At 51.6% G+C, this 16,278-nt stretch overlaps 4 protein-coding genes across 4 annotated transcripts; 3 read left to right on the top strand and 1 right to left on the bottom strand.

Moving 5' to 3' along the window:
• Positions 1-2,121: 2,121 nt before the first annotated feature.
• On the top strand, positions 2,122-5,847 carry chsF (chitin synthase CHS3; the record flags this gene model as incomplete). The annotated part of the gene is made up of 3 exons (XM_057177298.1): positions 2,122-4,847; positions 4,901-5,706; positions 5,762-5,847. 3 exons carry the CDS (start codon positions 2,122-2,124, stop codon positions 5,845-5,847), a joined length of 3,618 nt encoding a protein of 1,205 aa, XP_057031600.1.
• A 1,562-nt stretch (positions 5,848-7,409) lies between these two features.
• Positions 7,410-9,828, top strand: N7457_006253 (WD40 repeat domain-containing protein; the record flags this gene model as incomplete). Its single annotated transcript, XM_057177297.1, has 2 exons — positions 7,410-8,337; positions 8,387-9,828. The coding sequence occupies 2 exons, from the start codon at positions 7,410-7,412 to the stop codon at positions 9,826-9,828; spliced, it is 2,370 nt and encodes a 789-aa protein (XP_057031599.1).
• A 537-nt stretch (positions 9,829-10,365) lies between these two features.
• On the top strand, positions 10,366-11,569 carry N7457_006252 (uncharacterized protein; the record flags this gene model as incomplete). Its single annotated transcript, XM_057177296.1, has 2 exons — positions 10,366-11,379; positions 11,435-11,569. The coding sequence occupies 2 exons, from the start codon at positions 10,366-10,368 to the stop codon at positions 11,567-11,569; spliced, it is 1,149 nt and encodes a 382-aa protein (XP_057031598.1).
• Positions 11,570-11,869: 300 nt separating this feature from the next.
• N7457_006251 (class I myosin myoA) lies at positions 11,870-15,884 on the bottom strand (the record flags this gene model as incomplete). The annotated part of the gene is made up of 5 exons (XM_057177295.1): positions 11,870-12,288; positions 12,337-15,402; positions 15,465-15,510; positions 15,582-15,818; positions 15,882-15,884. 5 exons carry the CDS (start codon positions 15,882-15,884, stop codon positions 11,870-11,872), a joined length of 3,771 nt encoding a protein of 1,256 aa, XP_057031597.1.
• Positions 15,885-16,278: the final 394 nt, after the last annotated feature.

Genomic DNA, 16,278 nt, shown 5'->3' with positions numbered 1-16,278 from the left:
GAGTACGGAGTACTCTGTACCTCGTACCTTGATTCCATGAGTCTTGAGCAGTAGGAAACTCTCGCACGGCCCGATCAGTTCGATGGCTGTGTACATCGTACTCCTTGCGCTGGCGCATGCATCGAGCTGAACAGTCCACCACACCGTCAATGCACAGACCAGGGCCAAAGATATGTGTCCATGTTGACTCGAGCTTCTCATCTCCCACCCGTATGACGAGATTCCATTCACGGTGACTCCGGACGCTGAATGGTGTAAACCCCCTAGCGTGACTGGGACACGGTACTTGATGGTGGGGATGTACTCCGTACTCCGTACGAAGTACTTCGATGCTGACATCTCCGATAATCGCCTACCAAGCTACGGTCAGCGTTCCAGTAAGAGCCGAAGAACGTGGCCCGACAAGGATCTCGGACTCCACCGTCGAGAGCCCCCAAGCTCCGCGCGATTCCTAGCAGATCCGAAGCCAGGTCGATTTTGGAATTGGCGAACAATTCAAATCACATCGAATCGCCATGGAAAAAGGGGAGCAATTAGCCATTCGTGCGACGTCATACATCCCTTTTCCTGGTCAGTGGTGGCGTGATTGGTTGAACAGAATCGTCGATGGAAAATGTGTCTTCGGAATCGACAAGCATTGGCGCATATGTACATATTATGGGGCCAAGTCCTGTACGGGGTATGGATCCTGGGGATAGCCGTGGTGATCAGCCGCAAGTGGTCGATCATTGTGGTCGCATTGGCATTGAGTGTTTTGACATGAGGATTCGGAATGGTTATAGCATAGCTAGCCAGTATTCCTACTTCCATCGATATTCTTGTCAGCTGCGACTCGGTTTTGGGACATCGTATAACGCGTTCGGTGCTGGCAAGGCGCTAGACAGGTCGCACAAATCCGCCGCACGCCACGTCCTGAGATAGTGTTTCGTCAAGGCTTCGCACATATATGGCGTGCATCGTCTATCGATTAGTATATCCTCGTTCTGCAATGCAGAATCTAGATCCCCCACACCGACTCCAGCTATCCAATATTGTTGGGGTTGAGATGCTGAAGGACCTTCCACAGAACATAGAGCTCACATTCGAGATGTATCACACAGCGGTGTTATAGTGTTTACCGCAGGGGCTAGAAGAGCTTGACAGTCTTATTTTTCTTGTGTGCTTTTGATCAGACTATTGAGTATGCTGCGTCCGAGCCCATGCTCCATGATATAGATCGGAGTGGAACGAGGTGGCAATTTGAACATTCCGCGTGGCATTTAGGTCGGGGAACTCGAGACCCCACAGACCTCGCCAAACAGTTTGGCCCAGAATAGAAACGACCCCGTGATCAAAAGAGAAAAACACACCCTCGGCTGGGGTTCCCCCATCTCGCCATCTTCGCAAGGCGCCATTTGCCAATGCAGGCAATTTGGAGCACGGGTTAACGGTGGAAATGAGGGGCGATGATTGGCCTGCTGGATGTGATTGGTAGGGGTATTGCCCCTAGCGACAAGGAAATAGATTATTTATTTTGGGGGACACATAATAGCAAAGTGATAATATGGCCTTGGGTACTTTGGAGTAAAACAAGCTAATCCCATCTTAGCAAAGTCCCGTGTACAGCGTCTTTGTTCACTTTCCCTTTCTCCCTCCGAGGTTGACTCTGGCGTTCAACACATTCGTTCCTGCTTCATCGTTTTGTGTTTGGGGTTGATCATTCGATTGCTTGCATAGTGACGTCTGGGTGGGACTTTATTTACTCTGCTCCACTTGAGCACCCACGAGGCACTCGTTGCATAGCGACCGTGTCGCTTTCGCCGCGGTGAATTTGCAGACCACAACACACTCTACTTGCTGGTCAATGGGGAGACTGGGAAATTGAAAGAGCGTTGATTTTGAGCGAAATACGAGTCAACTAGGTTGCATTTCTCCAGGAGAGACCGGGTCAGCGCATTTGACATGTTTCAGACGGCAACCCGCAGATCCATTTATTGAGCAGTTTTCTCGATTCACCCAGCTGTGCATGATTAGGAAATAATAAAAGTGAGTGCGACGGCTCTAACATGCAAAACCGGCCCCCATGGTACGGTGGGGTGTTAGGAAGAGTGGGCTGACATTGGGAACTCTTGTAGGAGCAAGATGTCTTTGCCGCAGAGGCCAGGCAAGCCCTCACCTCGGCGCGACGAAGCCCGCGCATTTCGTGAACCATCTCGGCGCCGTCGCCGCGACGACGACCCGGGCACTTACAGTGACGACCCCACCTCCCCCTCTTCCCATCGACACCGTCGTCGACGCTCTCAAAGCCATCGAAGAACGACTGATATAGACGAGGAGCGCATGGAGCGGGGCGGCGATGGGAGACGCAAAAGGAGCATGGTCAAACCCGAGCGCCGGCAGGATGACCGTGACCAGCCAAACTACCATTATCGTCAGCGATCGCAGCATATGCCCACTTTTCCCTCGGCAACTGGAAACGAGCCATTGTCAGATAACAGGGATGGCGAGGCGGAAACAAACAGCTCGCGCAGCATGGACATGAAGAGCAAGGAGGGTCTGTACGGAGCGCGAGGTAATATTAACAAACCCATGGAGCGGGTTCCCAGCAGACATCGGTCAAAGAAAAAGAAGAGAGGCTCACGACGGTCATCCAAGGGTGCTTCGAGTGATGAAAAAAGACGTCGGAGGGCTATTGAACCAAGTGGTCCACCGGAACTCTGGCCTACATATTGTGCCGTGATCACTTTCTTTATTCCGGACTTTGTGATGAAATGGTTCGGCATGCCCGAGAAGGAACAGCGTACTGCCTGGCGAGAGAAGATTGGTCTTATCAGCATTATTTTGATGATCGGTGCTTTCGTTGGTTTCTTGACCTTTGGTTTCACAGCAACAGTTTGCGGCTCGCCCCCGGTTCGGTTGAAGGTTAACAAAGTCAATTCCAACTACATGATCTTCCACGGAAAGGCATATGACTTAAGCGGGTCCAAGCACGCTGCCGCGGCTGGCATCCCCGAGGATTCAGATGTCATCTATGACTTGCCTCATAAGTATGGGGGACAGGATGGCAGTTTCATGTTCCAGCAGGTCAATGGTGCATGCAAAGGATTGATCAAAGCCCGGCCTGATGGTGGTGTTCCAACCAACGCCAATGGAGACTTGGGATGGTACTTTCCCTGCGCACCTTTCAACCAGGATGGATCATCCTCGCCGAATTTGACTGTTGAGTACTATACCGGCTGGGCTTGCCACACCAGCCGCGAGGCTCGGGAACCTTTTTACACGCTGCGAAGCGACGGAGATGTGTACTACACATGGGAGGATACAAAGAACAAGAGCCGGAATCTGGCAGTTTATTCTGGAAATGTACTTGATCTTAACCTTCTTGCCTGGTTCAACAACAGCCAGGTGTCATATCCCGCCCAATTTGACCAAATCCGCAAGAATCCTCATGTTCGGGGCGTTGATCTGACGTACTACTTCCAGAGTGGAGAGGACAAGAAGATTGGCAAGTGCTTGGCGCAGATCATCAAAGTCGGCAGCATCGATACCGATACCGTTGGCTGCATTGCATCGAAAGTAGTCCTCTACGTGTCCCTGATATTCATTCTCTCCATCGTCGGTGTGAAGTTCGGTTTCGCCCTGATCTTCCAATGGTTCCTGGCACCCAGATTTGCTGCGCAGAGTACGAGCATGGCTTCCGATGCCAGGACTCGCAATCAACAAATCGAAGACTGGTCCAACGACATCTACCGACCTGCGCCACGAATCACTGATCCTGTCGTTTCCGATCGCGTCAATAAGCGCGCGAGTTTCCTTCCCACCACATCACGTTTCTCCAGCCCGTACAATGTCAGCAGCAGTACTGGCAGTAAGCAAAAGCCGCTGTATGTTACCATGGCCAGCCAAAACTCGACCTCTCGTCTCATGCCCACCTCGAACCCGGAGGCTATGTACAAATTAAGCCACAATGGAAGTGGAGGCACTTTAAGCGCCGACCACACTCGCCATAACCCTGGTGCTAGTCGGACTAGCCTGATCCCACCAGCCCAGCAGCAAGATCAGGGCTACTCAACGCTTGCAACGGACTATGAGGGTCCAGGTCCTGCTGGTTTCATCCACGAGGCCGTCGTTCCTCAACCCCCGCCTGAATGGCAGCCATTCGGCTATCCTCTGGCTCATTCTCTTTGCTTGGTCACTTGTTACTCTGAAGGTGAAGAAGGTATTCGATCGACTCTGGATTCACTTGCTATGACCGACTACCCGAACAGCCACAAGACTATCCTAGTCATCTGTGATGGTATCATCAAGGGTAAAGGAGAAGAGTTCTCCACACCTGACATCGTGTTGGGTATGCTCAAGGATCCTGTTATTCCTATCGATGAAGTCCAGCCTTATTCCTATGTGGCTGTGGCTACTGGATCCAAGCGCCACAACATGGCCAAGGTTTACACTGGATTTTATGATTATGGCGTCAATTCAATCATCCCGCTCGAGAAGCAACAGCGCGTTCCTATGATGGTTGTTGTCAAGTCTGGAACTCCTCAGGAGTCAACCCAGTCAAAGCCCGGTAATCGTGGCAAGCGTGACAGCCAGATCATTCTCATGTCCTTCCTCCAAAAGGTTATGTTCGACGAGCGCATGACGGAACTTGAGTTTGAAATGTTCAATGGCATGTGGAACGTTACAGGCATCCCGCCAGATTTCTACGAGCTTGTCCTCATGGTTGACGCCGATACCAAAGTATTCCCTGACAGTCTGACCCACATGGTCTCGGCCATGGTGAAGGACCCAGAAATCATGGGTCTCTGTGGAGAAACCAAGATTGCCAACAAGACCGACAGTTGGGTAACGATGATCCAGGTCTTCGAGTAAGTGATTCCCGTTCCTTGTGTAACCAGCACAATAACTAATTGCACGACAGATACTTCATTTCTCACCACCAAGCCAAATCCTTCGAATCCATCTTCGGTGGTGTGACCTGTCTGCCAGGATGTTTCACCATGTACAGAATCAAAGCTCCCAAGGGCGGCCAGAACTACTGGGTGCCTATCCTTGCGAACCCGGATATTGTTGAGCACTACTCCGAAAACGTTGTTGATACCCTCCACAAGAAGAATCTGCTCCTCCTCGGTGAGGATCGTTACCTGACCACTCTGATGCTCAAGACTTTCCCGAAACGCAAGCAGATTTTCGTCCCACAAGCTGTCTGCAAAACTGTCGTCCCCGATGCATTCATGGTCCTGCTTTCTCAGCGTCGCCGCTGGATTAACAGTACCGTCCACAACCTGTTCGAGCTCGTCCTCGTCCGTGACTTGTGCGGAACTTTCTGCTTCAGTATGCAATTCGTCATCTTCATCGAGCTCATCGGAACCCTCGTTTTGCCCGCTGCTATCTCGTTCACCATCTACGTCGTCATCTCTTCCATTGTCAAGAAACCCGTCCAGGTCATTCCGCTGGTCCTTCTCGGTTTGATTCTGGGTCTACCTGGTGTTCTGATTGTGGTCACTGCGCACAAATTAGTCTACGTGCTGTGGATGTTGATCTACCTGCTTTCCTTGCCGATCTGGAACTTCGTTCTACCGATGTACGCGTTCTGGAAGTTCGATGACTTCAGTTGGGGCGATACCCGCAAGACTGCTGGTGAGCAGGATAAGGGACACGGTGATGCCGAGGGCGAGTTCGACAGTACGAAGATCACGATGAAGAGGTGGCGTGATTTTGAAAAAGGTTAGTTTTGTACTCATGTTTCCGATGTCAATCCACATGCTAACATTGTCGCCAGAACGTCGCCTACGCAGTGCTTGGTCACAGCCCAATGCCTCGACGGATCCCTATCCGTCGCACTACGAGACCTATTCCCATTATTAACGAAAGCGATAGCGCTGGTTTTTTTTTCTTATTTTTTTTCTTTCTTCATGATTTCTTGCCATTTTTGATCCTCATTTCGTTCCGGATGCATCTGGTTTCGATGTGATTTGTTGTACCATTTACATACCTTCCGGCGTTCAACGCATTTTTGTAATACAGTTCAGAGCGGGCTTGATGGTATTGCACGACTGACGAGTTGATTGGTATTTTTTTTCTGACGTGTGCCCATATCTTGATCATTTCCTGCTTCTTCGATCTTCGTTTCCATTTCAGGCATTTTTCTCAGGTCCGGTCAAATCGGCCACAGTGCCTCTGTTTTTGGTAGTCAAGTCTAATCTGGTGTGATGAGCCTTGTCAAATATAAGCTCCAAGTTAGTCTCTGCAGTGATTTCTCACAGGTCAAATAGCACCCCCTTGTAGACTCGTCAGCCCAAACTGTGCCCAACAGGATCAAAGCGCCGGTCACCGGGTTTGGCCGGCTTGGATCTGCAGTGCGTTACTCCCTGCATTATTATTTACATATGCGAGGATATAATGTAAGCGTCAAGATCAAGAGCGCGTTAATATTTCTAAGGATTACCTCACATGCTTAAGCCACTAGAAGTATATCCTGTTCTTTATCTCTCTCACGATGTAGACGTTGAAACGCATCGGCTCCGGACTCGGCCGGTGGACTGTGAACCCTGAGAGTCTCCCTGAATCCCTGCATGTGTGTGATTCTATCTATCGATTTTGGCCTGATTTTGCCCTTTGCATGCATACTGAATATACGTTCTCTCTATAAACCCGATGGCCTGGCAGCCCCGCATATCTAATCGCGATCAACTGACTCGAAAAGGCGGAAGGGCGGAATTGCCCTTCTCCACGTTCTCCTCCTCGCCACGTTCGCTATGCACCTGCGAATTAATATCTGACCTTGCGTCCGACCCTCGCATCATATCTGAAGTACTCTTGGGTTGGGCCACTCCCTGAAATTAATCAGCCCACTAGCACATCTAGCGTGTCGATGATCTCGAAACCTGGGAACTTTCGATCTTAGCTCCAACCTCTCATCTTCAGCTGCTGACCTTACCCCTCGATTCTCCATCTCTCCGTGGCTGACTCGACATTTCCATCTCGCCCGCTCTCCGCTTTCCGCCATCCTGTTCGCCTTATAAGCGGACTTGAAGCGAGTGCGCCACACATCTCACCGTGCAGTACTCTGTACGCGGGGGAGAAGTCCACCGATCGGGATTCTGCGAACTCAGTCAGCTGCCAGGCGACTGCTCACTGCATACACCCCATACAGACAACACACCCAGGATTCGAATTCCAGTGATTAGGCGGTACCTGTAGGGACTGGATCTAAGTTATTGGTGACTGGACTGTTCCTCCGCTTGTGCGACCGCCGCTGCCCGCCATCCCTGCGGTTCGACCTGATTTGGGACTTGATCAGCCGGCGCCTTGCTGCACGGTGCCTGGAAGAGAGAGCAAAAACTTGAGACATCTAGGTCAGCATCCCTCGGTGGGATTGTTTGCTACTATTTTGCTTTTTTCTTGACTCGATCGGTCCATGGCGGGCGATGCTTCATCCCAGCTCCTGTAACTCTGGCCCGAATCGCCCGTCATCCGACTACGCTGTCTTGCGAGATTCCGCTGCATCGCCGCGCTATGTGTCATGTGATATGGATGGTCTGTCTCAACCGCGAGTCATGAATCCTTCGCATTCTTTTGGTGGATTGTCCAGTCGGGAGGACGATGCAGCTTTGAATTCGTCCCTCGATTCGGAAGTATTTTCCAGATCCGACAATACGCCTGCTTCGGCTCCGACCAATATGACCGAGGTTGATCGCCGTTTACATGACGTGGGGGTCGCAGCTCTGGCCGCTGTAGCCCAGTTTCCCCATGCCGTCAATAGCCACAGTGATTCCTTTCTTGTGCCAGAAATCGTCAACGCTGTGACGAGTACTGGTAGTCCTCCACACTTCTCGGGGCCTTCTTTGCAGCCAGCAAACCAGCATTTTCATGAGCCACCGGCAGCGCCTACCTTATCTGACCCGGCATTCGTCTTTGGATCGGATTTAGGCGGAGATGTGAATATGGAATCCAGTGTTCAGAACTTTATTCATCGCACCGCAGGACGGCACAGCATCTCTATTGCACCAGATAGTAATATTGACGATTATCAGAAGGATATGCTTATGGATTACGAGTCGCCTACCATGGAGGACAACCCAGCGGCGTTACTTGCAACTAGCGTTGAACTCGAGGATTTCCTTCGGTTCTATCCAGACGAAGAAGAGTACTACTACAAGCGCAAGGAACGCCCGACACACGAAGCTGACGTGGTAGAGTACGATCTCGATGATTTCTACAACACTATCAACTACGAAGACCTTGAAGTGGATCCACAACCAACTGGAGCGTCTGTCCCAGATCCCTTTGAGAATCATTTCGCCGATCCCCTGGAACTCCCTGGTCCACACCCGGCATCCATAATTCACACATCCAGTAAGATACCATATCTTTTGATACGTGAACTAGGCTAACAAACCTCTAGCATACGAGCGTAATCTTACGATTGATGAATTCGTCCAACATTGGATGGTCTCAATAAACACCATCCCGCAGGGTTTCCACACTGAAAGTCGAATTCCACCACAGCTGCGCCCGCTGTCCAAAATGATTAGTTGGCAACCTCCACGGGAGACTGTGCGGCCGCGTAACTGGAGACGTGATTTCTATGATCTGCAGCAGATCCCATGGACAGAGACTTTGCGAGTGACGCGGTCCGATGCACGTGCGGTGCGTGATGCTTGGTACACTTCATATCATAATCTGGACTACTCGCAGATCGGTCATGCAAAGCGTCTTTCACAGCATGAAACGTTTTTCCGAGAAAGCTCCATGCACACTTCACACAAAGCTACCATTGAGCACTTTCAGCTGCGTAATCTGATGTCGACTCCTGGATCTAATACTGTGCATTTCGCCTCCAGCTCAAAAGTGCTTTCGTGGACCCCGACTATCGGCGACGCTCATTGCCTGATCGACATGAGCCAGGCAGACCCAGAATCTGGATTCCTTGGACCCGTCAAGATCTCCACGATGAAAACAGCGCACGGCTTAACCATCGCAGGCGGGTTCTGCGGTGAATATGCTGTTTGTGACTCGAGCGGATCGGGCGCCGGCATCAAGGGCCTCGTTACCCCGGACTTCAACGATGGTATCACAAATCACGTTGACATAGTCCCCAACCGCACCGGCCCCTCTCCCACCGGTGTCTTCGCCTCCAACGACAAACACCTCCGCATCCTAGACACAGAAACAAACACTTTTACCTCGGATCAAGAACTGTCCCAACCAATAAATTGCACCGCCACATCCCCCGACGGCCGTCTCCGCGTCGTAATCGGCGACTCTCCAGACGCATGGGTCATCGAATCCGACACCGGCCGACCAGTCCACCCGCTCCGAGGCCATCGAGACTTCGGCTTTGCCTGCGCCTGGTCACCCGACATGCGCCACATCGCAACCTCCAACCAAGACAAAACTGTCATCATCTGGGACGCACGCACGTGGCGTCCACTCGAAACCATCGACTCCGATGTTGCCGGCTACCGATCGCTACGCTTTTCACCGGTCGGCGGCGGCCCACGCACACTTCTCTGCACGGAGCCGGCCGACCGCATCTCGATCGTCGACGCACAGATGTACCGCTCGCGGCAGGTGCACGATTTCTTCGGCGAGATTGGCGGTGCAGATTACTCGCCGGACGGTGGGGAGATCTGGGTTGCAAATACCGACCGTCACTTTGGTGGCTTTATGCAGTACGAACGCCGGCAGTGGGGGCGGCGCGTCGGACTGACCGATTTGCCGAGCGAGTGGCTTACGCAGCAGCAGTTGGCGTCGGATCCAAGGTGTGTTTTGAGCAAAAGGGAGCGAGGATTGAGGTTTTTGAGGAATATGTCGGATGCGGAGCATGATGCTTTGATTCTTTGAGTCTGTACTTTCTTTTATCTCTGCGATGACTCTCTTCTCTTTTTTTTTGTCCTCTTGGGTTGGTATTTTTTGCGCCTTTTATCTGCATCTGATACCCTGGGCTATGGCGTTGGAGGCTATTTGTATTCATTTTTTTTTTGTTTGATAGAGTATTGGATGTGGATTCATGATTTGTGTAGGATGTAAATGCACCATAATTCGCGCGACGAATCCCATCGCGACTGGTTCTTCAGCCCTGTTCCTTTCAACTACAGCCCTAACTGCTTCAACATGCATCTATACACCGTTGTATTGCTCGACTCACTCAACTCCCTCAGCTCCCTCTAACACCAAACACCCAAAAATGAAGAAACTCGCCACCCAATAAGAACCCTACTACTCAGCCCACTGACCTGGTCCACTGCCCCGCAACCCCTCGTCCAACCTCAGAGCTCTTCCATTCCATTCTGTTCTTCCACTTTAAATCAGTTCCACATCCTCCATCTCCAACACACATCTATCTCACTGGACAAATTTGTACCTAAACAACCACCCAAAATGTCCTACCGCGAGAACCAAGGCAACAGTGGCGCTAGCAGCAGCTACTACGACACCACCCAGGATTTCAACCGTAACAACAACAACAGCAACAACAACAACAACAACAACAACAACAACAACAACTCCTACGGCTCCGGCCACGAAGGTCGCTCTGAGTACAACCAGAACCAAGGCCAAGGCAACTACGGCCAGCAATCTCACGGCGGTGGCTACGGCAACAACTCCGGTAATAGCTCTGGCTACAACAACCAGGGCCAGAACCAGGGCAACTACGGCAACAACTCCGGCTTCAACCAGAACCAGAACCAGAACCAGAACCAGGGCCAGGGCAACTACGGCCGCCAGGACTCCCAGGGCGGTGGTTACGGTAACAACTCCGGCTTCAACCAGAACCAAAACCAGAACCAGGGTCAGGGCAACTACGGCCGCCAGGACTCTCAGGGCGGTGGCTACGGTAACAACTCTGGCAACAACTCCGGCTTCAACCAGAACCAGAACCAGGGCAACTACGGCAACAACTCTGGTAACTCGGGGTACAACCAGAACCAGAACCAGAACCAGGGCAACTACGGCTCCAACCAAAGCCAGCACGGCCGTCAGGATTCCCACCACAACTCCAGCAACAGCAACAGCAACTACAACAACGAAGACTTCAGCAGCGCAGCCAGCCACGCCGCCGAGGAAAAGAGCGACGATAAGTCGTTTTTCAGTAGTGCGCTGAAGTTCCTCGCTGACCGGAAGAACAAGCAGTCCGACGATGACGTCGACGAGCAGGAGGCTGTGAACTCGCACCAGGCGATGTACGGGTCCGGATCCGGATCTGGATCTGGATCTGGGTCTGGAGGACATGATTCGAAGACTGTTGGTGCGGGGGCGGCGATGGAGGCGTTGAAGATGTTTACTAGTGGTGGGAAGAGTGATGGGGGCATGGATAAGAATAAGCTGATTGGGCTTGCGATGGCTCAGGCGGGGAAGTTGTGGGATGAGAAGTCTGGGTCTGGGGGTAATATGGTATGTGTTTGATATGTTTGATATCTGGTGTTTGGATTTTGCTAACAGGGTATAGACTGGTGATAAGCAGTCTGCTGTGAACTCTGCTGCGGAGGTGGCGTTGAAGATGTACCTGAAGAGTCAGGGTGGTGGTGTTGGGGGCACTGGTGGTCCGAGTGGATTGATGAGTCTGGCGAGCAAGTTCTTGTAAATTTGATGTGACTATACGAGGGATATGTGTATTCAGAATGAGACAACTTTGAACATTTCTTTTTGATTCATGCGACAAACGGTATATAATGGAAAACTCGGCTCTACCGGGGAATGGTAGAGGAAGAAAAGCCCAGTGATGGGAGAAAAATAAAAGACAATGACTCGCTGACCTGCAGATGCATATGCATATGCGATGGTCAAAGTAATAATAAATCGCAAAAACAAAAAGGTCAACGCTAAGCGCAGAAATGTCCAACTCGGCGACCGACCATGAAACTATCCGTATCGACTTTACACTCTACCACTCGTCGTCGTCGTCTTGCTTGCCCTGCATTGCGCTCTGTCGTGCCCGCAGCGCTTCGGCCAAGCCGCCTGCTAGGCTGGCGTTAGATGCGCTGTTGGGTGTGCCACGGCCGCTGGCGCCTGATGAGTCGCCCGAGTTCATGCTCACGGCACTATCTCGGGGAGCAGGCGGTGGGGCGGGTTTGCGACCGGCCATGTTGGGTCGCTTGGCGGGGGGAGCAGGAGGGGCGGGTTTGCTCTTTGCAGCAGCGGCAACTCCAGCACCATTCGGGATAGGGCTAGGGCTTGCGCGTGCTACCGCGGGGGGTGGAGGTGGAGCAGGCTTTGGCGTAGGAGCAACAACAACCTCTTCAAGGTATGCTTCAGGAGTCCAACCTTGCGTCGATGTCGTTGTGTTCATGCAAAGCCACCATCCTAAGACAAATTAGTCATAATCAAACTGTAGCATACTCAATCACGTACCATTTCCTTCTTTAGACACAATTTCTACAACTTCACCCGTGCGGATGGAAAGTTCGTTAGCCCGGTCGCTATTAAAGTCATACTTGACCTTCGCGGTGGGTGTCTTTGATGCTGGGCGAGGTGCTGCAGGGGGAGGCGGTGGTGGAGCCCTCACGGAGCTACTAGACACGGTCCGGGTGTGTATAGCATTGGCAACAGCAGCCACGGGCTGAGGCACTATACGCGATTGCACTGCTGGTTGTGGCACTGCAGCTGGTTGTGGGGTAGACCGGGGAAGAGGTTGAGCGGCTGGGGCAGGTCTGCGAGCAGCCTGGGAGAGTTTCGAAGGGCCGCCACCAGGGCCACCAGGACGAAGTAGCTTGCCCTTTGTTACAGGGCGAGCAGCAACCGCCTTCGGTCGGGGAGTAGGCTTCGAGACGGAGCTAGCAGGCTCACCAGCACTGGTGTGGATTGTGCTGCTCTTGTAGCTGTCGACTTTTCCAGCACCCGGATCTTTGACTGCCTTGACTGTTGCCAGTTTACCGGGCTTCTTATTGTATTCAATGCTCTCGGCAACCTTCAAATTCAAAGAGCCACGCAGGACAGTATTCAGGTGAGTGAAGAATTCGGTCTTGAAGACGCAGTTGATAAGCGGATCAGGCTCTTGGGCGCCAATAATCAACGAGAACCAGTCGTCCTTGAGTGTTGAGGTGCTGACACTCTTGATGGCTCCAACGGGAACAGTCCGTTCTGACGAAATAACGAGTTGATTGTTGACGATATTTTGTGCCACTATGAAGACATGTCGAGTCGTCAAGACAAGAATACGGGGGAAAGGCTTGCTGGATCGACCAAATTTGGAGACCAAGACCTCAGCACGGCAAGAGAATACAATATCCTCTGAGCCGCTGATGCCTGCACCACTGCGGATCATTTCACCAGGGCCACCAGTATTTCCTACGCCGAGATAATCACCCAAGAAGCGACGAGAGCCGAGAAGACTCATTCTCCGACGTTCCTTGCGACCCTGCAGCAATTTGTGACCCTGATCACGAACCTTGATGAACTCGAGTCCACCGGTCATGCGACGCCAGAAGCGCTGGATACGAATCGCACATTCAATACGGTACCGGAGGTAGTTTCTCCAAGCACGCTGAATGCGAATGGCCATGTTGTGCCAGTATTTGTCACGCATGGCTTCCAGTGCGAAAAGTGTTTCGGGAGTCTTGACAAAGACCTTGGTGATACCCATCTGGTATTCCTCGGCAGGAATTCGGGTATCCTTCAAGATCTGCCTCGCGCCAGATTCCACGTCACCGGTCCATGTGTAATCACCAGCATATGAAGTCTTGGGAGACAGCAAATAGAATCGCTCGGTGAACTTGTCGAAAGTCTGACGGTACGCAAAGCCGGCACGACGAATGCGAACGTTTTCTTGGAGACCCAGGTACTTGATCTGGTGCAGAACGTTGCCAACATTGTATTCCTTGGGAGCCTTGTTGTCGTTGGGCTTGATGGTACGAATGTAAGATGGCTGCGCTTTCATGAGCGTGGCCACAAGGTCATTCGCGGATGCCTTGATCTTGTCACCAGCAGTAGGTGGGCGACGTTTGTCATCCTGATTGACCTGGTTGGGGAACAACGTATGAACAAATTCGTTGCTACTAGATTGGGCGAGATTCAACAAGTCTTTCAATAGCTGATCCTTGTTTTTATCCGTCATTCCTTCCACGGCGTAGCTGACATCACCAGCGTAGTGCTTGATGATGAACTGACCTTGGCGATTTTCGAAGTTCGGGTTCTGGCCCAGGAAGTTGAGTCTACCAACGAAAGTCTGATCAGCCGCACCGGAATCAGCGTGAGCTGTGGCGCAAGCATCGTTCAAGGCAGCGAAAACGCCAGGAGGACGCTTATCCTCAATCAACGAGCAGACAACCTTGTTATCAAAGTACTCGATCGGAGTCCACTTGATCTGCTCACGGGCATACTCATCCTGCTCTGCCTTGAGAGTCAATTGAATGAAGATCTGCTGTAACTTCTCATTGACATAGTTGATACACAGCTGCTCAAAAGAGTTCTTCTCGAAGATTTCGAATCCGTAAATATCCAGAATACCGATCGAGTTGGCGATGGAACCTCGAGCAGCTAGTGACTGATTGACGCGCTCTACAATCCAGTCGAACAGGTTGAAATATATTCCCTTGGACAAAGCGTCCCGAACAGCCGATGCTTGGACTCTGTTCAGTGGCACCTCGTAGACAGAACCCCTGCGCCCTCCGCGAGCGGTCTCCATCAGACGAATTGTTAGGGCCTTGTTCACTTGCGCAGCATCAACCTCCAACAGGTAGGCGACGAAATCGACAACTGACTGATCGCTAATGGTAGCGTTGCCAGAATCATCCTCAGTGAATTGGACATTACCAATCCAGAGAATAGCCGCCAGCATGCGGAACACATTGTCCTGCTCGACATCGCTCATTCCAATCACCTGCATCGCATTCAATGTATCCTTGAATTCGGCAACATCATCGATTCCTGGCACATCGTAACACTTCGATCGGCTCGTATAAAGGTATGACTGGGGTTGTTGAAGACCGAAGTTGTCGCGGTACTTCTGTGGGGCTCCCTTTGTGAGTTGGTAGAAGATGTGGAAGTTTCGCTCGTTCGTGATTTGGCCCACGACTCGAGACTTCTCAAGCAAATAGTTCGTAATATTTGCTCCCACCGGCTCACCATTTGAGTTAAACTCCAATTCGAGGTACTTTCCGAATCGGGACGAGTTGTTGTTGCGCAGGGTCTTCGCATTACCAAATGATTCTAGCAACGGATTCGTCGCCAATACCATGTCCTTGGTCTGTTGAATAGAGGAATCGCCACCACCAGAAACACTGGCAATATATTGCATGATCCGCTTGGCGGCCTCCGTCTTTCCTGCACCAGACTCTCCCGAGATGATGACACACTGGTTGTCCTTGTAGGATTTCATGTTGTAGTATGCTGACTCGGCGACTCCGAATACATGTGGAGGGACTTCGAGACGGTTCTTACCGCGATATGAATCGAGGACAGTATCGGTGTAGATACCCACTGTAGTGATCACATGTCTGTCAGCCAAAACAGCAACGTTTTCTGTTCGCAGAGCAACTCACAGTCTCGGAAAGGGTTCACCGAGACCAACACGTGGCCAATGTATGTCTAATGGCATCCTGTCAGTCTGTACTCATGTTCGCGCACAACCCCGCAGTCCGCATGTGAGGATATCTTACATAGATCTCGTCATGCTCGAACCGGAGCTTCAAATTGTCATTGATTGCCTCATTGGAGATCTTGCTGAGCAGTGTAAGATCTGATACACCAATCTCCTTTTTCTTGCTGCTCTCAAATGCAGCCTTCTTGACCTGCTTGTTGCCCCCCGCTTGCCGGCCGTCGCCAACATCGGCAACTGCTTTGGAGCGCCCGAAGCGGCTCTTCTTTTCTCCTCCAACGGGGCGTCGTGACTGACCCTATAGCGCAATTCCGGGGTCAGTTTGGTCCTTATCTGCTGCGCAACGTAGTAGGCCACCTACCATCTTGCGTCAACCTTTCGGGATCCCGCGCCCAGGCGACAAATGTAAATCTGACCTGTCAGTTGAATCGCAAGTAGACTCGAGTGACGAGCTGCGAGTCAGGAATTAAAACAGAGAGTAGGAAATAGTCTAGAAGCAATTCTAGCAAGGGAGTAATTGTAAGTGGAATGGGGGAATGACTGGGCGGACTTACGTACGACGAGTCAAACGGAAGCAAACAGCTGCGCCACACGGGGGCCTCTTTCTGCCTCAGGGGGCGAACTGGACATCAGTGACCCGGTTACTAATGACCTCCTCGGTGCCAAGAGTGGGATCTGGGCATCCTTATTGCTCCATTTCGTTTTGTTCCATCGGACTTCTTTTTTTCTCTCCGCCACACGTGTCGAGACTTGTGGCT

Source organism: Penicillium paradoxum, assembly GCF_028828445.1.
Source record: "Penicillium paradoxum strain IBT 22861 chromosome Unknown utg000005l_segment0_segment0, whole genome shotgun sequence".
NCBI classification, from domain to species: domain Eukaryota; kingdom Fungi; phylum Ascomycota; class Eurotiomycetes; order Eurotiales; family Aspergillaceae; genus Penicillium; species Penicillium paradoxum.
Note: the sequence above shows the minus strand (reverse complement) of the source record. Positions and strands in the feature narration are given on the sequence as shown.